General features: G+C 43.6%; 1 protein-coding gene across 1 annotated transcript in view; it reads left to right on the plus strand.

The window, feature by feature from the left end:
* Positions 1–1,220: 1,220 nt before the first annotated feature.
* The window catches only part of LOC109524158 (protein tyrosine phosphatase receptor type M), a 157,626-nt gene continuing 131,977 nt past the window's right edge, over positions 1,221–26,869 (plus strand). Inside the window, exon 1 of the mRNA XM_019883806.1 lies at positions 1,221–1,829. Within this exon, the coding sequence (XP_019739365.1) occupies positions 1,757–1,829 (73 nt within the window). The 5' untranslated portion in view covers positions 1,221–1,756. The remainder of the gene's footprint in view (positions 1,830–26,869) is intronic.

Genomic DNA, 26,869 nt, shown 5'->3' on the forward strand with positions numbered 1-26,869 from the left:
TCCCTCTCTCTCTCTCTCTCTCTCTCTCTCTCTCTCTCTCTCTCTCTCTCATATATGGCGACAAATTTGTTCTGTTGGTTAGATAACAGAAGGTGTCTCACATTAATCAGTCTCACGTTGCCCTGTTCCCTTCCCACAAATTTGTTCTGTTGGTTAGATAACAGAGGGTGTCTCACATTAATCAGTCTCACGTTGCCCTGTTCCCTTCGAGGGCCAGCATGCGCATTGCAAGGAGTAAGCACAATTGTTAAGGACGCACCATATGACGGCATTCTTTTTTTTTAAATTCTTATCTGTTATAATCATTGGATTTTTTTTGACAACTCATCAGTGCCACACAGAGCGTTTGTCAATCAAGGAGGATCATAAAAATGCACGTCTCCCTGTTGTTCACGGAGTGAAATTGTGCCGTTGCCTCCGCAAGACGCCGAAGAACCCTTCTCACATGATCACATGACACCTATTGACAAACAGCACAAGGTTAACTAACACTCTCATTTAGCTCATCATGTCTGTTAAATGGATTTGTGTCACTGTTGCGGGGGGGAAATATGATGAAGGAGTATGGATTTGTATGATGTCGATGTCAATACCAGTAGTTCAGCTGCACAGGATATTGGTCAGCGCTGCGCATAAAGCAGACGACTGTGCTCCAGCTGGTATTTTTGTACATTCCTTGTCATTTAAGGGCCGTAGACATGACAATGCACAAAGAGACGGCGGCCAAAACAACGACAGATCATATCTGCCTAGCGTCACATGACTTCGGTATCATGACAAACATTGATGCTCGTAAAGTTTTCTCCTCTGTTATTACTTTAAACCTCAAATTTGACAAACATTGATGCTCGTAAAGTTTGAAGTTTTCTCCTCTGTTATTACTTTAAACCTCAAATAAAACCAACTGTTTCCTATTCACCCTCAGTCACTGGGTGAACTATGTTTCAACGCCTATTACACCTCAAATATTATATGCTGGTTTAAAAAGTCCACCTTTACAAAGCGAATGCTCAATTTTCATTGACATGTTTCAGGAGGGGTATTCTTTTAATACTACTTCATGGTATCCATTATACCCGAAACTTAGTTAACTTCATCACGTATTAGTAATAAAAGTCTTCATTAGCCACTACACATATTTATTTATTGTACATATTGTTGTCCACTTTCATTCTTCTCCGGCTTGTTGATCGACCACAGGTGTGTATTCATGCCTATCGAACCGGAAGCAAGACAACTCCTTAAAATACCCGTATGCACGTGGTCGTCGTGTTAAAAAAAAAGTAACATAAGGATATCTGGTTGGTAAAGGCGTGCACAAATGTTCAAACAAGCCGCGTCAGTTGAACGTGAATTGGAGGGTGGAGTAGCTGGAAGGTTGTGAGGGCACGGTTCGCTTCTCCGTCTACCCCCACTCACACACGCCCTCTCCCGGCCACGCGGCCGGTACACAGCCGCCAAGGCACCACTCACTCCATCCACGCGCAAGTGTGCAATCGACTCACTCGCGGTCCTCCTACGAATGTGGACGCGGAGAGAGGAGGAGGAAAAGAAAAAGGAGCAGCGGCAGCAGCAGCAATACTGGGGCGACGAAAGCCTGCCTATAAACAAGTCATCTAAAAAAAAAAGGGGGAAAAAAAAAGAGGGACGACCAAGGAGGTTCTTTCGTTTATATTTGAAGGAGCCGTGCAAGTTGTGAGACAAGCGCCGAATAGTTTTGTTTTGCCAACACCGCGGTTGCCTCGGCGCCGTCGACATGGATAAAGTTGTCGGTTGGTGGTTCGCCACCGTCACGCTGCTGCTATCCGCCCGGGGAGAAGTTTTTAAAGGTAAGCGAACGCGTCTGAGACATTCAGTGTAGCCCAAAACAATTGTTTTCTTTTCTAACGAGGATTTGTCAACACGAGGAGAGGTGAAAGATTCCGAACAGGTGCGATCACCTCTCCGCGTACGGTAACCGGCGACGGGGGTCGAGTTGAGGGAGTTCACCGTTTGTGTGCGTCTAACTTTATCTTTATAAGTTGCCCTGTCTAATGTGATTAACCTCAAAGGGATTCCCGTGTCACCTGTAAAAAATAAGGTAAAAGTCTAGTCGAGCTGAAACATTTTTATTTTTTTCATGAAACGATCACAATGAAGTTAACGAATGTTTGGCATGTTGCGTTTATGTTTGTTTTGCCGGTCTAACTAATAACTTTAATGAAAAATGTATTTGAGGTGGAAAAATGTCCGGTATGGTAATGCCCGACGGTCCCCAAAGGACTCTTATTGACACCAGTAAAGCGCATTAATCCGTTCTGCCGCTGATGAGCACTAATGGATGACCGACCTAATCGATCAGACTCACAAATATAAGCTCTTATTTAAAAGTTGGCAGACTGACTACAACGAGCGCTACCTCAGGGGTGCTGTTGAGGGCAGTATTGCACACGCATGCAGCATCAATGGATGCAGAAGATGCAGATCAGAAGTAAACTTTGAACAAAGTCTTGTTAAATCATATGATATTCTTTATTAAAATCGATTATTTATTTGGTCATGCAATATAAATGTGCCTCTTCATCTTCTCCCACTTGAGTAAGAGTGCAGAGATTTATTAGCGGGAGCTCCGGCGGTGCTGGAACTGTCGATAAACGCCCTCCTAATGGCGTGCGTTTGTGTGTATGTGTGTGTGTGTGTGTGTTTGTGTGTGTGTAAATATGTAAACCAGGAAAAAATCAATGTTTCACTCTTTCCCCGGCGAGGTGACGGATTAGCCGCGCGGCAGGCTCGGGTGTTTGCTATGGAGGGGACGTGCTAACAGCTCATGTGCTAATCAGATCACGCACAGTGTTGGTTCACTTGGACCCCTTTCCCAGTTTGAGCTCCTGGAAGTCATCTTTAAATTTCACCTTTTGCTGCCCACCCCCCTTGGAACTCCTCCCCCTCCTCCTCCTCCAGCTCCATGTTTGTCTTTCGATGCCCAGGATGCAAGGAGACAACAATAAATCACTTGTGCCTGGTTGCGTTTTCGTCGCCACACACCGACGGCGACTGTTTTTACTCCTGAGAGGTTTTTTTTTCCTCTGATGTCTCTATTGGGGATGGGGATGTGGAAAAAAAAAGTGCTTTTTTTGGCCTTAACTGCAGCCCGTTTAGGCGGCAGGCATTTTGCACATGCGCTAACATTGTTTTCCTGATTTGTGATACCAAGTAGTGAAAACCATTTTTGCTAAATAATTCCACAGTAAACTTTGCTCTCAACGTAGTTCCGTCCTATTTTCATCTGCAGCCTTTTTAGGCAGGCCTGTCGTAATTGTGTCCACCTTATTCTTGCGCCCCATGAGGCTGAGCATGAATCATGGGAGCAACTTCTTGTTTGAACCCGAACTGGCGTTTTGTTTACATCTTAACTGGCTGCATGAGTTCACTCTCTCTGACATTTACAGTCATAAACAATGTGGCAGTGCTAGTTGTCGCAACTTAAAAGCAAAAAAAAAAAAACCATTTCAATTCCGCTTCCTACGAATGTAGCAGGGTAGGGGATGGCAAAAAAATTGCCAGCGACGATGTATACATCGTATGTTGAGCTACTTTCTGAACTCGATGAGCAATTTTAAAAGCTCGGAGGTGTATGAGTACTTACACAATACGCCTTGGACTTGCCGTGTTAGCACCCCAAAATTCCTCTGTGACATTACATTAGACAAAAAGCATTGAGCCATTCTGACTTCAGTGTAACAAACGGCTGAGCGCTACTTCCAGTCTCTGTCACTGTCCATGGAGTCGCTCCCATAATTGTTTCTGCAAGAGAAAACCTCGGCCACAAAGTGGATACTTTACCGTCAAATAGGGAAAGCCGCTTCCTGGGTCCTTCCTGTTTCACTGCCTCCAAGCAGCCTGTTTAGGCAACAGACTCATTGGGCATGTACTTTATTGTTTTAATCTGTACAACAGCCTGTTTAGGCAACAGGCTGGTTGGGTTTGTACGGCACCGTGTACTGTAGACATTTTTTTACTTCATTTCCACTTGAATTTCCAACTTTCTTTCACCAAATATTGCTTCTTTTGCTTTTTCGATAGAGCGACAGCAGCCCGTTTAGGCGGCACACTTGGCTGGGCCTTAATGAATTGTTCTATCCACTTGCATAAAATTTCCTTCTCCTCTTGCTCGCTTCATGTTCACATCTGTACAGCAACCCATTTAGGCAGTTCGGATTTAACGAACTTCATACTGAATAGAATATCCCGTGGGACCCGAAACATGAAATTTCTAGCGATACTTGTGTTTTGTTCCATTGCCCATCCTTATTCTCGCGACGAGCCATGCGCCGACCACGGCTCATCATTCCTGAGTGACTCAGTCGGGCCTGATTGGCATACGCACTCGGACCAAAGAGAACCGGCACAGACGTTTCTCGGCGAGATAAACAACTTAATTGGAAGCAATCATTTAGTTCTCAACTCATTTTTTTTTTTCCCGGTTCCCAGCTGACTCCGATTTAATAGAGTTTTTCCGCAAGGTGTCCTGACGGATGGCAGCTTCCTTTTGTGGGCACCGGCGCAGAATTAATTTAAATATGCATGATTTTTTTTTCTTTTTTTTTTTTTTCCTCCCAACCACGTTGGAGGATTGATGATAGTACAAAGCAGACAGTGAGGTGTCTACATTCTTCTCTAACTTTGCTTCTCAGACACTTTTATTATGATGGTAATGAAGGCGGTGGAAAAGCGCTTTTTTTTTTTTTTTTTTTTTTTGCCCAATGCGGCGTTCGTGGTGTGACTCCCCCTCCCACCTCACTCGAAAAAAAAAAAAAAGAGAGATTGATTGTAACCGGTTGATTTCACTTCCTGAGGAGAAATTTGAAGAACTTCTCAAATGCTAAGTGCTGCTATTTAAATGTGTCTTTTGATGTGATGACTGGCGGGGACGTATTGGAGAAGCCCGACACAAACACTCTAGGATGTAAATATGTTACATTTGCATATTATCTAGTGTCTGATGCCTTCATCTTAAATGACAAATAGGACTGTAATTTTTTTTTGGGGGAGGGGGGAGGGGGACCACATTCACCATTCTTAGGTGTATTCTGACTTGAAATACAGTATATCAATAAAAAAATGAATTAGTTTGGAAGGTTTAGGAATACAGGATGCAAAAACCGCCATAAATTATGGGCAATGTTATCAAATCCAAACAAAGGATTAAATCTTGAATTGTGGCTTGACTTTGGTACCAAAAGCAGAGTAACCTATTCGGTAAGACCCGACTAGTTTGACGCCTGAATGGTCTAGCGTAGAAATCAGAACAGGAAGTAAACAGGATCCGAGCAAATTGTGACGTGGAGCTATTTCAGAAAACACAAATTGCAGCATTGCAGGAGAAAACAGAGTATGTAAAGAGTACAGGCTCAAACCAGATTTCTGCATAAACGGGCAGCTGTTGAGTTCGCACCAGGAAGATGTAGCAAAGTTTTGTGTGGTCCTCTTTCAGAAAAAGAAGGAAAAAAATGTGTGACACAACAGCAGAAAGCACAGCATGCAACTTGTACAGACAACCAGTGTGTCGCCTAATCGGGCTGCTGTAGTGATCCCAGTAAGAAATAAGCCAAATTTGTTCCTGCTCAATTTCGACGAATACATTTCACGACCTGGTGGCAAAAAGCAAAGTAAACAAGGGACAGCCGGTTTGGTGCCTTGTCGGGCCGCATTACAAATGCAAACATGGATTAAACAGTTTGTTCCGGGGCTATTTGCCAAACAAATAACTGCGACGTGGCAGCTGAAAGCAGAGTACGCCATTAGTACTGGCCCAACCAGTTTGCTGCCTAAACAGGCTGCAATATGGATCTAGATGGGAAAATCAACATGGGTTGGTGTGGGACTGTTGGTCCCAAGTACTCTAATCAAGTGTTTCAAAAATGGAACCCGGAGAAAACCCGCACAGGGAGCACATGCAAACTCCACACATGAAGTCCGAAGCCGGAATCGAACCTTGCACCTATGCACTGTGAGGCGCACGTGCTAACCAGTGACGCACCGCGCCGCCAAAGAAATAATACAGTCCGTTTGAAAATAGTCCCACACCGAACTTTGCTCACTTTGTTTACTTCCTATTTTGACCACAACCGCAGCCTGTTTAGGCAGAAACCTCGTCAAATGTTTACTTCCTATTTCGATCACAACCGCAGCCTGTTTAGGCAGAAACCTCGTCAAAAGTTCTCCTTTGCGACCAAGTCGTGAAAGATTTGCCAGATCTCATTTATTCATTTTTCAAAACCTCCTCGGTTATCACTTTTCTGTTTATATCGGACCAAAGAACCCTTCATGAAGACGCCATTTAAAGGTGATGTCATGCCACTGACGTGTGTCACAAATCAACGGGACCTGCGGATGGCCGAATTACCACCGCCGTAACACATGGCCACTTTATAATTGTAATAGGCTCTTTGACGTGCGATCCTTGCTCCTCGATGTGCACTGTCGACAATTCAGAGGTTGCTTAATATGGCCGTGTGAGAACAGAACAGCTTCCATGTTGCGGTTGAATCATCGAGGAGCAAAGAGCTAAGAACGTTACAATTATGGGAAATGAGGTCCACCCAAATAGTGTATATTTTGAAATTTTGTCCCGATGCCGTACGTTTGCTCACTTCATTTTTACTTCCTGACACAATCACTCCAGCAGCCCTTTTAGGTTCCGACTTTACAGGCGTATTTGAGGGTTGAAGTTCCTTTATTCTACTGTATTGCAATGACACAAGAAGAAACAAGCCAAAAAGAATGTGAAGTCGCTATGAAGTTAAGTGTCATCACACACACAGACCCCCCCCCAAAAAAAAAAAATCCCATCCAAAAATAGCCACGGTGGTGTAAAATAAGCGCGGCCCATCCTGAGCTCTTCCAAGCAAGCGTGGCGCAAACTCATCAGTCCTTATCTCACGGGTCCCGCGGGTGCCACTCCACATTCGATCATTAGCCGCTGATTTGCCTGCCATTTTATTTACATTCTTGAGAGGCAGTAATAGTTTTGAAGTCGACTCTCGAGGCGGTGGCGGCGGCGGCGGCGTTATGAGGGAGCCGTTGCCGCGGAATGATAATTGGCCTTGAGATGATGCGGCTGACTGAAGGATGCCGGACAAACAGAGGCGCTCTAATTACGGAATGAGGAGGGAGGAAGGAACCGGAGTGTGGGGGGGGTTGAAAGCTAATGAATTGCACGCGGGCCGACACAGGGGCCGTCTAATGAAGCGAGCGGCGTGGGGACTGTTTGTGTGTTTGCTTAGCACACTTGAAAAATTGTACGATGGTGTCGACACGTGTAAAGGGAAAAAAAAATGTGGTGGGGGGGAAAAATAAATCGGTATGCGACGAATGGCGTCTGTGTGCATCGTAAGGTAGCTTGGTTGTTGAGTAGAAGTGCACTAACCAATGCCCCGAGCCTCAACTTATTTATTACTAATGATGACCAGGAGGAGGAGGATGAAAATATGAAAGAGGTGCGGCATCTCCGTGGGTATGTCGAAGGGGGTGTCTGGTTCAAAAGGTTTGCGAAATGGTTGTTGTTTGACGTTTGATTCCTTTCTCGTATTGCTAGCCGCTTTCGAGCCTTTTGACTGATCTGTCAAGCGCCACAGAATATGATGTTCTGTGACAATATAAGCACCGAAGCTACCAAAACAAAGAGTAGATTCTCTTTTTTTTTTTAAACCGGAAAAAAAAAATGCTTTCCGTTCTTCAGTAATTAGCAGGCGCGGCGCTTAACAATGTTGAATGATGTTTCATCTGTTTGGCCTGAATAAAATTCGGACTTTCCGAATTCACTTTTGTTTTTCCAGGGTTGGTGCATTTGAGAGGGGGTGCGCCATCTCTGTTTTTGTGATGTTGTAGCAGGTGTATATTCTGTTGTATGACTTCAGATTTTTTTTGGTTTAATTAAAAAAAACAAAAATTTCCCCCCGCATGGATTTGTTTAAATTGACATTTCGAATGAAGGTTTGCGCATGTTTGTGTGCTGGAGAGGGGTACGTTTTAGGGTCTGCGTGGCTTTTATGTTTAGGAATGGCTGTGCTGAATCACTCTGTGTTGGTAGCAGACTTGCCAAAAGCTGCCAGTGTTTCTGTTAACTAGTCACAGTGCAAGTAGTGGCACTAGGGGTGGTTTGGGGGGGGGGGGTGTATGTCGGGCGGGCAGGGGTGCACTGCTACTGCTTGTTCCACCTTGTCTCCTGTTATTTATTAAGCATGTGTCAAGGCTCCGGCGGCAGGCAAGGTGAACTCCGCCCCCTCCATCCGCTGGGCTTGGTGAGGAGGGGCTGCTGGGCTTGTGTGTGTGTATGGAAGGGGGGTGGGGGCGTGCACTTATGAGTGTAACCAGGGGCAAAATCTTCCATTACTGTCAGCGTGAATCTGTTGCCGTCACATTAGCGCACGTCACGCGCGCTCATTAATGCATTAGGATCTTGCTGGCCCCGCCAGCCATTTGCACCGGGGCTGTTTGCCCTTGTGCCAAAAAAAAGGGCCGCCCGGCGCTCCACCTATTGAACATTTAACTGTTCAATAATGAAGCCATGCCCCAGGATGAATGGAGCCTCAGTGGGGCATCAGATTAAAGGAGGTGGGGGAGGAAAAAATTACATTTTCATGAGAGGGCACACATAAAGCATAATCGACCAACACTACTGATTATTTTCTCTCTGTCGGGGTTCCTCGTGCCCTGTGTGACTGTCTCTCCGTGGATGCTTTTAGTGGCATTACTGCGTGCCACCAGGGTGGTCACTATCCCGCCTTCCACGAAGAAGGAGATAGTCAATATCGAGCCCTTTGGAAGCAAAAAAAAAAAAAACAAAACAACACAAACAAATGACAGACACAATATGATGCCGCAATGGATGTCTGAAAAGGCACTTAGGATGTGGAAGTGTCCCTCTCCGCCAAGTTCTGTCTGAAACGGACTGGCAAATAAATGCCGACTCTACTTCTCACTTGATCCTTCGGGTGTTTTATTCAGTCTCGCGTCGGGTCGTTATTGCTCACGGTAGAATACGCGACAACATTAAGTCTCGCTACTTTTGCTTTCTGATATCCACATTTGTGTTTGTGTCCTGTCAACAGCGCATATGAAAAGCAGTTTTATTACAGGCGCTCTTGAATACTTGGCTGCTCCGCTACTGTGGCTACTTTGCTTGAATAAAAAGCGCAGATGACCTTGGAAAATAAACCGATGATTAAATCGATATTTAATTGCCTTAAGTCTGATGGATGCATTGTGGGTGAATCACAGGTGATGACAAATCGCGCTGCTTTTCAATTTGAAACGACACAAAGGCCGCACTTTCATAACATCATCGCCTTTATGTCAACATGTGATCATACTTTGCTGTTTATCGTCAAAAGCTAAGAGAAAAATGAGTAGAAAACCCGCTTGTGCAACAAAATCTACAACATACAGCAATGTCTGTGAAAATGATTTGTGATGTTCCGATAAAGCGGAGAATTTCCGGAACCACAGTAATTCCACGGCAAAGTGGACAGAGAGCGGAAAGTTGTCGAATGCTGTGCATCAGTCCCCCACCCTTGAACGGCTCAATAACGGCACAGTTCCAAACCTCCTCTGGTACAAATCTATCAGGAGCAACTGCAGTCAAGCCTGAAGGGCAAAACTGAAACACCCCCAAAATCTTGGAGAGTGTCAGAAGAGTTGAAGCTGTTTTATCTGCAAAGACGGGACTCCATGCTCTTGCTTCAGGCATGTCACGCAGTTCGTGTGGCGTACTATGTGGCTCAATAATTGCACATGAGTAGTGTATATATGGATACAGATGATTTTTTATCTTTTTTTGTGTTGCTAACCGTCTTGTGTCCTAATAAGGAGTGCCTCAAGGCTCTACCCTAGAGCTATGGCTGTTCTTACTACTACTGAAGTGGTTTGTTGACTTTCGAGTTTAATTGGTTCTGTCATTAAGCTTGTAACTCAATTTACTGGCAAAATTGCACATTGAAATGAATTAAAATGCCATTAGTGTATATATCGTATTGTCTGTGTTGACGCCTTTGTTGCATTCTAAATAAGGAATGCTTCACGGCTCCGCCCTCGGGCTGTTGCTGTTCTGATTACTACTACACTAGTAGCTAGGGCTGAGCAATGAATGGAAATTGAACTGTGATTTTGATTTTGGCTTCTCACGGTCATAAAAATATCATACTTGAAGGGAAATAATTCACGTGCTGAAATATTGATTGAGCGATAATCTAAAATAATATGGGAAATAAACCATGTCGAAAACATCGCTATCTATGTAATGAAGAAACAGCAGCTTCGTACCTATGATTGCCATGATCGGTTTTTGGCTCAATCCCTAATTACAAAGCGCAGGAAGAGGCAACGCTGAATGAAAGGCAACCTTCTTGATTACACGTTAGCCTGATGTCACATTCGTTTGAGAGCAGTTATTTGAATCCCCGAATGCTGCTTTCATCACGCTGGTGGTCAACGCCGGCAGTGTCAAGTTAATTTTTGTCAGCCTGGCTGAGTACAACAAGGCGATGCCAAACACGCCAACACTCCCTCTCTTGCCTCGAACGCTCACGACGTCGGTGACCAACAGCTGCGCGGCCAAACAATAACCAGGGAAGGATGAGGTTTGGCCCAGTGCTGGACTCCCGGCCTGTAATCACGCAGCAAAATTATAGGGCCGCGGAGTCATGTGACGTGCGGAGTGAGCGGGGAGGGACTAAAGGGAAAAAAAAAAAAGAAAAAAGTTAAAAATGTTTGTCGATGGAATGTGCATCTGCGTAAACAAAACTGAAAAGGGTCCAAAAGATGACATCATGTGGTTCTTTTGCTCTTCAGACATGAAAAAAATTTGCATAGTCTTGGTTTGTGTGCTTGTTTTTTTTTTTTGTTTTTTTTTTTACTCAACATGCTTTATACTTTTACTCAATTGATTTTCCTTTTTTTTTTTTAAACTATTGTTTAACTGTATTATGGTATACATTTTTACATTCATCCCATTTTTTATTTTTATTTGATAGTATTCATTTTTATACATGTTTACTTGTTACATTTTTATTACATTATTTCTAGTTTCGAGTCTTTACATTTTAATTGAATGTTTTGTTTTTACTTGATTGGTGTTTCCACTTCATAATTGTTTGTTTTTGCGAAAGACATTTTATGTTTTTACTTCACATGTATATATAATTTTTTATGGTTTTCTTCATTTTATATTTTGTCAGTGTAACATGCATTACGTTCATGCACGTCGCCTCCAGGCTTGGTTTTGTTTTGCTAGATATCAGATATCAGAACGGAATGAAACCAGTTAAACTAGCCATTTGAGAGCGCCATCATTTTTCTTGGCTTGGTGCTCTCCAAAAGCTAAAGTGTTTTGAAGTCGCTGATGAATATTTTTTTTTCCCTCTATTTAACCTGCCGCCGGAGCCTCAGCTTGACTCGAATGTAAATATATCTTTTCCTTTCCTCATCCAAGTCTTTGAGCGAGTCCCTGGGCTAACCACGCATTTCCCTTATTGCCATTCCTCGTAGATCTTAATGTGGAATTAGTCATAATAGGATTCCAGCTGGAGGTAGGGAGCCGAATCTATTCAAAGAGGCTGGGGACACGAGAGGCTGGATTTGTATCCTAACCCCCCCCAATGTTTGGAGATGATTTTACATTTTACTGTATATGCCAGTAACTTGATGACATTCGGTTGTATTGGAGAAGGTGGCAAGCACAGCTTTGCAAGATGCGGCTTGACTTTTGATGTTTTAAGGCTTGGATAGAGTTTTTTTTTTTTCTCGCTTTGACCAATTCCACTTTGTCACCCACCTTTTGGTCTGTTTTTCACCGGCGTGGAGTCTTTACATTTGGTGGATTGTGATCCTCCTTCCTCCCTTCTTGTCAGTCTATAAATGAACTTGATCAGGTTTAATTTACTGGTATGAGGTCCAGACTGCTGGTCTGGTTATCACCCAGATCAATCTCCAGCGCCAGGGTGGCGCCAATTAGCCAGGCCCGTCCGTGCTTTCACCGAGGCCTCCAAGCCGCCGCCGCTTTCTGTCGCCACCAAGATAATAAGCCGACATGTTGTCACTAACCACTGCTGCTTGTACATGCTGAGGTGCAAACAATGTGCCAGTGTTCCAATGTCTTTTGGACTAATAATTACAGGAAGCGACAGAAGAAAAAAAAAACATTGAAAAATCTCCTGCCGTTTTCATGTACGGTAAATGCCAAGGCAGCCTTGAGCGTTAGAAACTCCATGGCAACCGTCAGAAGGTTGCGCCAGGTGCCGGACGGCAGCTGTTTGTGTCTAATGATGTCAACCTAAAGCTTGATTTTAAAAATGTCCCGTAGTGCACGTTCGTGAGGGGAATACATCAAGTGGAATTCAGTTAAAAAGTCACTTATACATTGCTAATGAATGATCTCCGCCGAGGAGGTTGTTAACATTGTTAAGGGAGAGTTTGCCATGTTAAAATTGCTAGCAAGATTTGGAACGTAGCCTCACTTCACTATCCCTCACCCCTCGAGTCTCTGACCAAAGACGTTCCCTCACAAACCCGCACGAGCGCAAATCTCGAACATGGCCATCCATCCATGGTGGCTTGTCATAACAAATGTGCAAAGTCATGAACAAATAGTCTCCGAGAACCCATATACAGCTTCTCCAAAATAGCAGCGCCATCAATGCTAAGCTAGCATTAGCACTGGAATCAAGCTAGCATTGGCCCACGTGGGTAGCGTGACTTACTCGTAATGCAGTGTCACTAAAACAATAAGTGTTACGAGTTTTATTTTATTTTTGTAATTTTTTTTTTGTAAATAATTTCGTTGTTTTTTTTTTCTACTGGGAAGTTCAACACATTACTTCCAGCTACCTATAACCGACATACTCACTTTCCGAGACTGGAAAATATTTAATTCCTCTCCGTTGTGCGTTTTTGGCTTTTGCTTGTTTGGCCCTTAAGATCCTGCCTGGTCACCCACGTCGCATCCAAGCATACACTGCCTCGCTCCGACTTGCGTTTACATCAAGTGAGGTTTATTCAAGTGGCCCAGTGTGTGCGTTTATGATCCTCGCCTGCTCTACATGCACACATGAAAGAAGGTACAAGACATTTCCATACCAGATTAAGTGCGAGTGCTTAATTAGAGACTCAGTCAACAGTGACAACAAGAAAATATGTGAGTTTTCTCATCCGCGAGATGAAACGTGGAGGTGGAACGCCGCTTCCCGACAAGGAGGCGGGCTCTGTTTGTCGAGGTTGAGCGGCACTTTTTTAATTGGATGTAATCCCCAAAGGTGGCCCGGCTAGTCCCGCGGCACCTGACTCTAAAAAAAAAAAAAAAAAAAAAAAAAGGATTAGGATTAGCCTTATTAATTATTACTTTTTGGGTTAATGCATTCATGCACATTCATTGCCAGGGAGATAATGAGATGTTTCACTTTGAAGGCCAGCCCCGCTAGTTCAAATGTCCATTTTAGCACCCCTGTGAGTGATGACTAATGTTGACGCTTTGCCTATTCTCTGCTAAAGAGCGAACCGTATTTATGACAAGTCGGCAATTTTCGTGAAGATGTGTCAAAAGGCTTCATACGCGTCAGGAAGATTACAGGCAATTTGCCCACACCAAAAGGGGTCTGCGGTTTCTTTGTCACGGTCCAAATCGTTGTCGGCAGGGTGGGAGTTCATCGTGAATGGGATTGTCCTTCTAAAACTGGATTTTATGACACATGTTTCAAGTGACAGAATTCTGATGGGGAATCAAGACTCTTCCAGATCTGGAGAAAAAATCTGCAATGAATCAGAGTTTGAAGTCGAAATTGGGATCTCAAGCCTCGGTTGCTGGTGTTATAGTTCGAAATTAGGATTTCAAGTCACGGATTGGATTTCAAGTCACAATAATTGGTTCAAACAAGGGTTATTGTTTCAAATTGGATTTACAAGACAGGGTTAGGGTTTCGAATTAAGGTTTTAAAACGAGGTTAGGGTTTTGAACGAGGGTTAGGGTTTCAATATGGGAAGGTAACGTTTCAAATTCGGGTTGCAAAATTGATTTGGAAGCCAAAGCGCTGGTTAAATTTTTACCAAATTAGGTTTTCAAGTCAGGGTTAGGTGTTTGAATTAAGGTTTTCACATAAGAGGTTACGTTTCAAGACACGGTAGAGGTTTCCAGTAGGAATAGGGTTTAAAATTACACCATCATGCTCAGATACGGCTTCAAAGTAGGGATTCAAGACACGGTTAGGACATGTTTCGAACAGGGTTTAGGTTTTTGAGTAAAATGTTTCAAGACACGGTTGAAGATTTAAGGTAGGGTTTCAAGTCGTGTTTAGCGTAACCAGGTTGGGCTAGGGTTTCAAACAAGGGTTAAGGTTTCAAGCCAGGGTTAGATGTTCAAATTAGGTGTTTCAAGCCCGGAACTGGGTTTGCAATAGGGGTACGGTTTGACATTAGATTTGGAGCAGATTAGCGCAAAATAGGGATTTACAGCAGGGGTAGGGTTTCAAGCCAGGGATCGGGTTGAACTTGACTTTTAAATGGTCAAATGTGTCAAGCAACAGTATGGATATCTGAAACAGCCAATGATGTGATATACCTTGGAATCATTCACTTGCCAACTGTGGTGGCAAAGTTTCTTATCCAGTGGGCGGAGCTGACATTTCCTCTGATATTTCACTTTTTCGGTGCTGCTCATCTGGATCGACGACATCTTCCCTGGCTTATCGCAAGCTTTCATCGCTCCGTTTTACTCCGTCACGCCTTGTAAGGTTCGCCCTCCGACGCGGAGAGCCGCGGAGTCGCTAGGCCATGCGTGCTTGATGTTTCTTCAAAACCAGCGGGGAGACAGACATGCGTTGACATTGCTGCCGTTAGCTTGCGTGGCCGCACGCCAAGCTGCTGCCAGCCACACGCTTAATTAAGGTCTCACCCCACTTGCTCCACTTCTGTCTATCCCAAACTCCGGAAAGGACTTAGTGTTTGTTTTCAATTACAGTTCAAGTATGGCTCCAGGTTTAAAAATCAGGGTTTTGAGTCAGGGATCATGTTTCAAACGGATGCTTGTGAACGAGGTTTGTATTTCAAATTAGGTTTTTGAATTAGGGTGGTGAATACGGGTTAGGGTTTCAAACTAAGGATTAAAAGGAGGTTTTCATTTTTAGATTTTGGTTTCCAATCAGGGTGAAGGTTTTAGACTTCAAGCCAGCGTTGGGCTTTTAGGTTCACAGCGGTTAGCACTGCCAATTTAAATTGGAAAAATCAAGTCTAGCGAATGCACATAGAAGATATCGCAAGAAAATTTGCGGCTTTACATCCGCTTGAAAGCTTCTCTGTAATATGTTGCGATTTGCTTCTCGCCATCTCGTGTATGACTCTCATTTGTCAGCCGCAATTTTCTCCGCGCAATCAAAAAACTTAAGAGCAGTGCTCTTGAACACACCCCCTCCTTAAATCAGCAGCAACGCGCTCTCAACATCCAGGCGACAAATTCTGCCGCTAATCAGCCGACCTCACTTTCCGTCCGGGGTCCGACGTCAGGCCGGCTTCCGCTTCGCCGGGCCCCGCGTTGACGCTAACGCCGCCTAATATCGCCAGCTGCACTTCGGGTCGTCCAATTTGGACTGAGGATAAATCCATTCGGCACTTTGCGCGCAATCAGACCGGCGGCTTCCGATTGTTTCGAGTGTTTGGCAGAACCAGCGACGTTCAAGTGCGTGTAATTGACAGCACAAAAGACCCTTTAGAGGATTCTGAAGGACTGCTCGTTACTGACATAGCATACATTACATTCTTGCCGGAAGATACTTGAAGAGTCGACATTTGTTGAAAATTCTAGAAATTTCCTGAACCTGCGAGAATCCAAAAGCTGCTCGAAATGCAGCTTGGAATACTTTTTCGTTGTTGTCATCAGATGGCTTGTTTGTGAAGAAAATTTAAAAAAAAAATGAATGGGATGAAAAATCTATTGCGCTATTCAAGCTAGGGTTAGGGTGCTGAAGTAGGGTTTTAGCCACATTCTGGGTTGAAAATTAGAGTTTCAAGCCTGGTTTGAAGTTTTAAGCTAGGGTTTAAATTCACAGTTTTGGGCTTGAAGTGAAGGATTCAAGCCTAGGGTTTTGGTTTCGGTGTTCAGGTTAGGCTTTCAAGCCAGGGTTGAGGTTTCAAGTTCGGGTTTCGTGGTTATGTTTCTGGTTTGAAATCAGGGTTTCAAGCCAGTGTTCGTGTTAAAGTGGAGCTGACATGGGCTTCAAGTCGTAGCAAAGGTTCTATAGTTGGTTTTCAAGCCAAATATTGGGTTTTGAGTCGGGGTTTCGCATTAGGTGTTCGACCCTGAGTTTCAGTGTCAAGGCAGGGTTAGGGTTTCCAGTCAAGGTTAGAGTCAGGTTTTTAATTAGGGTTTCAAGCTTGGGGTGTGTGCTTTTCAAAGCCATGTTTTGGGTTTCAGATTCCGGTTTAAAATCAGGTTTTCAGTTTCAATTTAAGGTTTCAAGCCTGGGTTGTGGTTTCAATCTTGGGTTCAGGTTTTAAGACAAGGTCAGGATTTGGAGTTAGTTTTAAATCAGGCTCAGGGTTTCAGTTAAGGTAAGTTAAGTTAAGGTTTCAAACTACAGTTTCATTCCAGATTTGGGGTTTCAAGTAAAGGTTTCCCTGTCTGAGTTAGGGATTCAAGCAGGGTTAGCATTTCAACGTAGGTTTTAAGTCAGGGTTTCAAGCAATGTACATGTATTTTAGGGTTTTAAATTATACAATACATACAATACAATACATCCTGAATTATATCGCGTTTTCACAACACCTGCAGATGTGACAAAGCGCTTAACAAAACTGTTAACAAAGTAAAATAATAAAATTGTCTCAAACATTGAATTTTTGCTGGTAGCATTTCAGTGTGTCGTCTGAAGATGTCATCAATGTCTTCTGATTTGTTTTGATATTTGGTCAAATTGTGGCTGTTTCAGATGGTAAACTTCATCCAAGTTGTTCACATTTTTTGTCATTTCGATAGTTTTGGCCCTTGGAGAAAATTAAATATTCCTAAAAAATGTGAGGGGTGTGTATGGGCTTCTGTGGGTTACTGTGCCGTACTTGTGACATCATTTCATATTGTTGTGAGACTAATGTCGACACAGCCTGAGGATATGGCATTAGGGGTCTCTCCGGGGACGACATGTCTCCGGAGGAGACCAAACACTCGGGACGACAATTACCTCACACTGCGCCACCTGCCATTTAGCAACGTTATGCCATTCGCGGGTGACATTTAGCCCAATGCGGTGAAGCTGTCAGTAATAACAGTAATATGTGTATGTAAAAAAAAAAACAAAAAAAACCCCCAAAGTGGGGCAGCTTATTTATGATCTCACTATCCGGCTGGCTTTTGCTGGTGTTTCTTGAACATTTTGCTGGACCTTTCAAAAAGAACAATGACATGGGGAACCTGAAAATTCTAGCTTTGACGGATTCCTCCCTTCTCTGATCCGCCTGTGATATTACTGTAGGTCAGAAGTCAGGACCTTTTGTGGGTACCTTTCACACGGAATAGCGTCATGGGAAAGAGCAGGCTTTAATGAAATAGTCGCATACACTCAGCTGCTGATAACTGCCTTGGGAAGCCTGCAAATTTCAACTCTTTCTTTTCCTTTGCGGTCTGTGGCTTTTCCACAAAAAAAGCGAAACTGAAAAACACAAGAAAATATATGCCAGTGCCTTTCACACAACCACATCCCACCTCGGTTATGTCTCTGATGCTAGCTTGAAAGCTAGCAAATCTCTGGATCAACTTCAAGTCCCCATTTCACGTGGAACTTTGTCATGTGAAAAAGGCCAGCGTGGCTAAGCTATTCCCTTTCACACGACCGCCGCCCCACCTCTGATACGACCTCAAAAAGCCAGGAAATTCATGGGCCGTCTTCCCATTTCATGTCTTTTACTTTCACACACACCAACACAGTTTTACGGCAGTGTCAAAGGGGTACGACGCTCACTTCCTGATTCTCCACCAATAACCAGCCACTCTCCCACCCAGACATGCATACGGTGCCTACGGGGTCCCGTGCGCCCCCCGGGGCCCCGCCCCCCCCCCCCCCCCCCACCGCCGTCGTGACCACCACCAATTTAATCCCCTCTCCCCTCTTCCTCAACAAACAAGAAGGTTTTGTCAGCCACGAGGGCCACCGCATCCCTCTCAGTAGCTGCCAGCGGAAGCGCTATTGCTAGCTGCCAAGCGCTCCGGGAAAAGAAAGGAAGAAGAACCAATATGCATATTATTCTAATACCAGCCGTCGGTGCCTGGAATCGCGCAACGTGACACCGTAATGAATGTGCGGTGCCTCGTAGGGGTCGACATGAAACTGTTTTGCGAACGTCTATGAATAATTCATTGCCGTGCCCAAAGGCGCTGAATCAAGCAAGGCAAGGCTAAGAAAATTAGCAACCAATTAGTGTTTATTTATGACCGCTGTGTGTTTTGCTTTCGTCCTAGTGAGGGAACGTCAAGTTTCGGTTACCTGTCTGACCTTGAGGGTTGGACTCAAATCGGATAGGGGGAGGGGAGGGTGCGACAATAGTCTAGAAAACATGAGGAATTTCCAAAAAGGCCTTTACAATTTTATTTAGAAAGTACGTCTTCTTAATTATGTCTTTGTTTATAATCCTTGGACGATATCATAAAGGCACTACTGTTGGATGATTCATGTGATGAATGAAAGCAGGTTTATTTTAAGATCTTGGCTAATATTTGAGATGCACAAATTATCAGCAGGAGGATCTTTACTTTGGATCACTTTTCTGCGTTTCTGGCATCTTTGTACTGAGGCGCAAAATGAAGCAAAGTTATTGATATGTTGAACTGGTATCGATCGATATCAACACATATGCTGGTATCCACCCACCGCAAGATCCTATTCTTGTTAAATTATATATGAACTGTTTTTCAAGATGGACGGCATTTCTTTCGTTCTTTTTTTGCTGCAGATGGCCATTTTTACAAGAATGCCTCTTTGTTTTGTCTCACTATTGAAAGCGGGTTCCGCACAGTGTGATAGAGCGCTACGTTCTGATGATTTCGAGTGACACTAAGGAACAGACGTGGGAGTAGGCCAAATATGTGCAAGTCTCAAGTATCGAGTTAACGTTAACCTTTAAGTCACAAAATACTGTTGAAAATATCAAGCGAGTCGAGTCCCCACTAAAGTGGAGTCCGGTCATTACTGTATATGGGTTTTAAATCATGAATCAAGTCATCCAATTTTACTCAGTCTCACCGTATAAAATCTAAAACTGCTTGCGTGTTGAAAATGCTGATTTGAACTGCAAACATGCAAGACTTGTCACGTCATGTGTCTTAAATTCAGATAAAATGGTCTCTTGACTACCAGGTCCACGTTCGGTCGAGCCGTTCATAAATTTTCCGCCAAGCAAGTCCCAAATTCGAAAATTATCGACTGAAGTCTGACGTGAGGCAAGTCACGTGACTCGAGTCAAGTCATGTGACACCCTCCTCCTAAGGAGTGTTCCAGTGATGCTTATATTACTGACTTATTTCTTCCCTTTTGGTGCTCACATATCATATCACCAACTGCGAGGACCTTTTTTTAGCTTGGCTGTCCGACATTTTTGGGACATGGCATTTTTTTTTTTTTTGGTATCATATCAAGGATGGTAGGATACGGCACGACTGTCGGATGATTCACATGACCGCTGCCCGTCACATGCATTAGGCCGCAAATCAATGCGGCTCGACTGTCACATCTTTGCACGTGACACGGAGGAGACTTTGTTGACGGAGGCAGTCAGTCACTGCTAAACCTCCGTCTCCTTGAAGACTCCCCCCACCCCCTCTCCTTCCCGTCTTCCTCCTCCACCTCGCCCCCGGCTTTTCCTACCCCAGCGCGCTGGCAGCCGGCCCGGATGCATCGACGGTCGTCACTTGTCAGCGGAACGACGCGACACGTCGCTCCGATTCGCGGCGCGTGTCGTTGAAAGCGAATCTCCCCCTCTCCTTACCGAGGAAAAATGGTGTGTGTGTGTGTGGGGGGGGGGGTGAATAGCATGTGACCAGAGATAAAAGAAAATAAACAGAATCATTTGGGGTCTGCTGCTTTACCTCCGTCACGTCAGAAGAAGAAACTTTAGGTTGTCAAGGTCAAAGAAGAACTCGCAAGCTAATTCAATTAAAGACGGGGCAAGGGAGCGCCGCTGTGGAAAATGCAGACAATCAGTTGACAGGTGGATAAAGAGGAGAAAAATACGAGATTGGTGAAGATAACTCTGCACCGGCTCCTATTCTTCTTTCCTTTTGTGAAGCTTTGATTTGGAAGGCAATGCTGAGGCTGTCTCGCCCCCCCCCGCTAAAAAAAAGGCCCAGTTGCACGGCTGCAATGAAGCAGACCAGTTGTGCTGAGGAAGAGATAAGGCAAGCCGGCACACGTCCATTGTCCTCCTCTCACTTCAGGTCACATCATTAAGGTCTCGTCCAGGGTGTAAAAAAAAAAAAAAAAAAAAAAAAAAAGGCAATTCACATGGGAATGAATTATAGACTAAAGTGTGATATATTCAGGAAGTTGTCGTTCCAGCCCTATTAACGCAAGAAAATCAGCCCGGATGAAGTGATCCACTGGGTACAATCGGGTAACAAAATAACACACACAAATGTGTTTTATAGTGACATTTAAAATGAAATCTCAATCTTTTGTTTTGAGGAAAGTGGAGTCGTTTGTCCATTCGGATAAGTGCAATGGTTTGAGCAGATTGAATTCTGAAAAAAGACCAATATCTGTTGCTTTGGTTTGCTCATTTGACATGATGCTAAATGTGAGCCGCGAGTCTCCTAGCCAGAGGCTAAGCTGCACTCTATTTGTTGACAGACGAGTGGATTAGTGTTTCAAACGGGAGACATTTACACTTTCTGTCCCCTACCTAATATGCGCGCCTCCGTACAATACTGAAAAATCCGAATCTGGCTCCAGCACTTTCACATTTAGGTTATGGCCTTATTGTGCAATTCATTTTTTTTTACCCTCAGAATTCTACACTCTAAAACCAGTTTAAAAAATTTACATTTTTACAAATTGACAAAAAAAAAACAAAAAAAGACAAAGGAATAACATTTCCATCTATGTAAAGAGGAATGAGTAAACTGCCATAAGGTGTGCCATACAAAAAAAGACTCGAGGCTGTAATTGCCGACAAGGTAAATTAAACACGAAATTGTATTTTTTTTTCCTCATTTTTATTTTCAAATGATTTTAGTTAATATTGTTGGAATAACAACAAAATGCTGTGAATGCTTTCTGGATGCACTCGATGTAGTCACCAGCTGCTAGCATGACATGCAGGTTACTTTATTTCTTTTCTTTCGGCAAAAATCCTAGAAAATTCAAATATTTACCATGGCACCATTTTGTATCGTTGCGAGGTATCAAAACGCTCGTGTTAAAAGGCTTAACTAAAAAAAAAAAAAAAAAAAAGACCTTCAACCATTTGGCGGCCCACAGCCAGGCCTCACGCAAGTGTTGCAACACTCCTGTCAACCTGACAAATTGCTCGCAGGTTACTTTATTTCCTTTTCTTTCCGCAAAAATCCTAGAAAATTCAAATATTTACCAGGGCACCATTTTGTATCGTTGCGAGGTATCAAAACGCTCATGTTAAAAGGCTTAACTAAAAAAAAAAGACCTTCAACCATTTGGCGGCCCGCAGCCAGGCCTCACGCAAGTGTTGCAACACTCCTGTCAACCTGACAAATTGCTTCGGATTCCTCGAGCGGAGCGTTTAAAACCGTCTTGCAAAACAAGAGTAAAGATGCTATTTTTTGCCGTCATGTTGTTTCTTTTTCTTTTTTTAAAATCTGAGCGACTGTTAAATTTGCCGACTTGTTGTTGTCTCGTGTCTCCTTACATGTTACGGACAAGACGTGATCGTGTCGGGAGCGTTGAATCACGCCGATATCATGTCGTCTCTTTTAGCCCGGCTGCCGTCACGAGTCGTCGCGGTTTGTTCCGTCACACGCCCGTCTAAGTGGCTCTGTCGTGGTGCTAGCCAGTAATTAGCCACGGGTCCGATTGCCCTAAAGCATGTGTGGTGCTTGTGCATGTCAGCAAGGAAGGAACTCAAGTTGAATAATATTTACAGGGCGCCTGCGTGAGCGAGAGAGGACGCATTCTCACACTTTGTTTGTGAAAGCTCAAAGTGGGATTCCAAAGAAATACGTGGACGGTATCGCCGATACCAATACTGATATGACCTGACTCGATACTGATGCTCTCATATATTATACTGACATACTGTACAGATAACGACACTTTGTAGTATCTAATTTGTTGGAACTAATTGAATTGTCAGAACCTTTGTTTTTTGTGGGTTTTTTTCGTCCAACTAGGATAGATACAAGGCCAATGCTGATACTAACACTTTAATTTTTTTTTTAAATTATATTTATATTATATTTATTTATCAAAGTGATAAATGTGAATGAATTTTCAGGACTGTTTTTGAGTTTCCAGTACCAAGTGAAAATGAGCGACAGTCTGACCATTGCTTTTTAATAATGGTTAATGCATCATCAAATTGAAAACTCTGAATGAACTTTCATGACCGGCAAGTGTTTTTATGATCCAATGCTGACTAAATATGAGGCTAGTATCGCCAATGTCAAGACTTTACAATAATGGAGGATGCGTCATCAAATTCTCTGATCACAGTTCAATTTTAAGCAGATACAGGGACCATTTTTTTTCTGTTAGGGGCACTTTTTATTAATTCAGAACGATCCATCATCTAGTTGCTGATCGTGATCCTATACCAACTGAATACGAGGACATTATAACTGATACCAGTATTTTTTAAAATTAATTGTTTTCACCATGATACATGAAAAAATTTAGTCCAATGATGAGGTACAACGTGAATCATGTCAATGCTTGGCTGGATAATTTGGTGTGTTTACACTGTGTTTTATATCGACGTTATTCACATCCTTGATGTTCCGATATATGACAGCGGCTCACGCCGAGGGTGTGAAAGAGCACTTTGGCAGCTCTCCCTCATCCCGTGATTGATTCGCCGCCTTTGGCCAAACTGATATAAGCCCAAACGGCCTCTAAGACGGCCAAGCAGGAGCTCTCGGAGTGACGCCTGGCCGGATTTCCTCAAATGTATGATTATTATTCGTGGCGTGACCTTTGCAGCCGCGTTTTCTCCGCAGACATGAAGGATTAGATTTGACAGACGCAAGGCTGCCCACAAGCACCGGGAATCAATTCCGATGTAAAAGTTTTCAAGTGTCGTCGTAGCGATGGGCAGCGGGAATTTCTTTTGATTGTACTTGTGATCAATCAATAGAGTTATGGGGTGTCATTGTTGCGTTAAATACCTGTACCAGCAGTTTGTCGCCGCCCATTTATGACAAATAATTGCCTTCTTCAAAATGACGTCTGTCTCTTTTGTAACGGTTATCAGCTCAGTTCGCGCAGCGAAATTAAAAGCCGAGCTTATTTAAATTCTGTCGCGAACCAACACGGCAGCACGGAAACTGTCGAGTGTGGCGCACCACCAGATGTTGTAAATGACGGTAAAAGGTGATTTGACGTCCCACTAAGACGATTCCCATCCCGGTTGTCACTCACAAGGACCAATGTTGTGTGCGTGCATTTGAAATTCAAACTCTGTTGCTAAATCAAAGCAGTAGCACCTATCGAAAAGCACATTTAACCGCAAAGTAAAATCTTTATGTTTCGTTAAAAAAATTCCCTGGGTCGAGTATAAAATGTCATGTTATGTAGAGATCACCTTTGATATTTTTGTTGACTCTGACATGCGGTGGCTCCACAACGTAGTTTACGCCCATATGCAAATTTCAAATCTGTTGCTAATCAAAACGGGAGCCCCTAACAAGGCAACGAAAACAAAGTTCGCAGTCTTAAACCAAAGTAGAAAAGCTAACCTATGTTATCCACAGACAACAATCTGCATCCGGGACAACTGTTATGTTTGCTTTAAACTTGGCGATCGTTTTTTTCAACCACGCAGTAAGTCAAGTCAAGCCGGTCTGTGATGTGCGAGGGTTTGAAAATATACTTAAAAGAGAAAATAGGTCACCATCCGTTGAACAATAATTGGATTTAAAAATTAATACTATTAATGCGATTCGGGGAATTCTGTTCTTCGGCGTGATTTATTCATGCCGCTTGACTGTCTGAGAGGTCTTAATTGTGCTTTGCTACTTTGTCAGGGAACAGGTAGAGAGAGATGGTTCAGATTGAAGCTGTTGTCACAGTGAGTCCATTTGAAAGGACGTCTCGCGCTTCCAACTTTGAACCCATGAAGACGGAGCATCCAGATGATTTATGGCACTTTAGCACGAGAAAAGCCCCTGACACGTGTGAGGTGGGCAGGTGGGCACGCTAAGACGGCGGTTCTTGAGAGCGCTCTCTCGTCGGGATTGAAATCTTCTCAGCTGCATCTGTCAAGGCGACGTCATTTAATACCCTTTGACCCAAGCTGGCACCCGTCTGGGCATGTGTTGACTCCGCAGCCCAATCGGGATAGAATCGAAAAAGCCTTTTATTTGACTGGCAACGGGCTAAATTCTGATCTTACAAAGTGACATTACTCATCGATGATATGAAAGAATCCCACATCACAAAATACCTATTGTAAAAATTGTAACTATTTGGAGGTGAATACCGATACCGGGTATTGATATCGGGTCGATATCAGTTTTATTTTAAGGTATCGAATACTTGTGGATACCCGCCACTGATGCTTAAGGCCCCAAAATTTCTGATATTGAGTAAATCCTTCTTGGCTATAGTTAGCGCTATTCTGTGGGCGTCCTGCCTGTTTTCGATGTCTCCCTCCTCCAACACACCTGATTCAAATGATCGGGAATCCTACACTGTAGCATAACTTGTGATGTTTGATAACTTGAGCGAAAGATATGAAATGGAATTAAATCAGTAAAATTTACTTTCGGCATCGGCGTGACAATAAACATGAATAAATAATGAATACGCAGTTGTTTGCAAGCTATTGAGGACAGCGTTGGTTGTAAAGTCAATTAAAGGCAATAACCGAGGCCACAAATGCAGATTGTCGGAATTTCTGGGGTTTCCAGATGATCATACGATAACCCAGATTCTCCCCTCAAGAGAAATTGTTTCCACCATTCTCGTCGTTTTCTAATTAGCCTCGCCGTTTCGACTTCTTTGACTTTCAACCTTGAATCTTTCGCCCCCACCCCCACCCCCCACCCCTCCTTCACTCTGCTACAGAACTATTAGCGATTGTTCCACAAAACAAAAGAATCTTCTTGTTTATTCGCCGTGATCAAACGTGGTAATTCTTTCCTTTTTGCTTGAACTCCTCCCTCCGGACTAATTTACGCTATTGTTACCATCTTGTCTGACAAATTAGACACTGCGAACGACACAGAAAAGGAAGAAAGGAAAAAGGGAAAGAAGGGGAGTGGGGGTGAGAGAGCGAAGCTACTGATAGCAACATTAGCATTTCGCCGTTTGTAGCGCAGCTCGGGCAGAATTCAAAGGAGTGTTGATTAAGCGGAGCTTGGGAGTGTTGAGGTGCCTTACACTGAAGGGTCATTGACTTTCGGGTCTGGATGTTTTTGTCAATCGGGGGGCGGAGGAGGTGTCGGGGAGTTAGGGGGTGCGGGGGGCGGGGGGGGATTTAGCACAGAGCTCTTTCTTCTTCCGTCTTCTTGAGATCTCCCACTCCGGGATCTATTATTCACCAGAAACCCGTTTCCTTTCTCTCCTACTTCTCCTTCTTTTTCTTTTTCCTCCCCAGCATTGATTGACGCCGGGCTGCACCTGGATCAAATGTGAAAGTGGAGGAAGTTTCGGTGACTCGCAGCCTCGGAGTATTGAGTTTAGCGCTGTTGGGAATCGATGCCGGAGGCTACTTTCGGTGTAAAGCATCTCCGTGTCCGCATTCGACGGACAGCAGGACATTCTCACGTGATTGGCTTGATGCATTTTTACCAATAGGTCCAGTCGACTTCCTGATCGTGGCGACGATTCTTTTAACCACAGTGTTGGGCAATTTACCTCCAAAATGTAATTATCAGTATATGTTATGGAAGACTAGGCAAGGCAGCTTTTTATATCCAGTGGTACCGCTACTTAGGAAATTATTTGGTTCTGGAAGAAATTTCTGAACGAGAAAATGTAAGTAGAGACACATTTTCCATGTAAATGCCCTAATCCGTTCCAAGCCCCCAAAATTCAGACCTAAATGTTTTAGAAATCATAAAAATGCATCAAAATATGGAACAAATACATGTTACAATTAGATTATTGCACAATAAATGAGAGTTGTGCATCATGTAAAAAACAAGGAATAACTTTTAACTGCGTCCTCATCGTTTTTTTGCCATCTTTAGTCCATGTTCTCTCTCAGAAGTATTTTGTAAAGAACTGATCCAAGGACGTTTGCTTTTGTCGGCTTTTAACAATCCTTCGAAAATGTCCAAGGCAAACATCAGCATCGTGAGCGATCGCCCGACTGGTGAACACTTTTTTCTGGGTGATTCACATTTACGTAAAACAATCGGAACGCCTCATGGCCCGAGGAGCGCATGACGAGGACATTGCATGGAGACGTACGGTATATCTACACACTGAGACACATACAATAGAGGTCCCTCTTAGCCAATGGGATGCCAGGATGATGCTCAGTAGTAGCCAACGGCAGAGCAGCTATAAGTATGTCGCTTTCAAGAAACTTGGAGCTGCTACGAGACGTTCGTAAGTAGAGGTTTTATATATACAGTCAAACCCCGGTTTTCGAACGTCTCTGCTCTCGACCAAATCGGTTTTCGATCAAAAATTTCGAATTTTTTATGCCTCGGATTACGACCGAA

The sequence above is a fragment of the Hippocampus comes genome, unplaced genomic scaffold, assembly GCF_001891065.2.
Source record: "Hippocampus comes isolate QL1 unplaced genomic scaffold, H_comes_QL1_v1.1 scaffold159, whole genome shotgun sequence".
NCBI classification, from domain to species: Eukaryota; Metazoa; Chordata; class Actinopteri; order Syngnathiformes; family Syngnathidae; genus Hippocampus; species Hippocampus comes.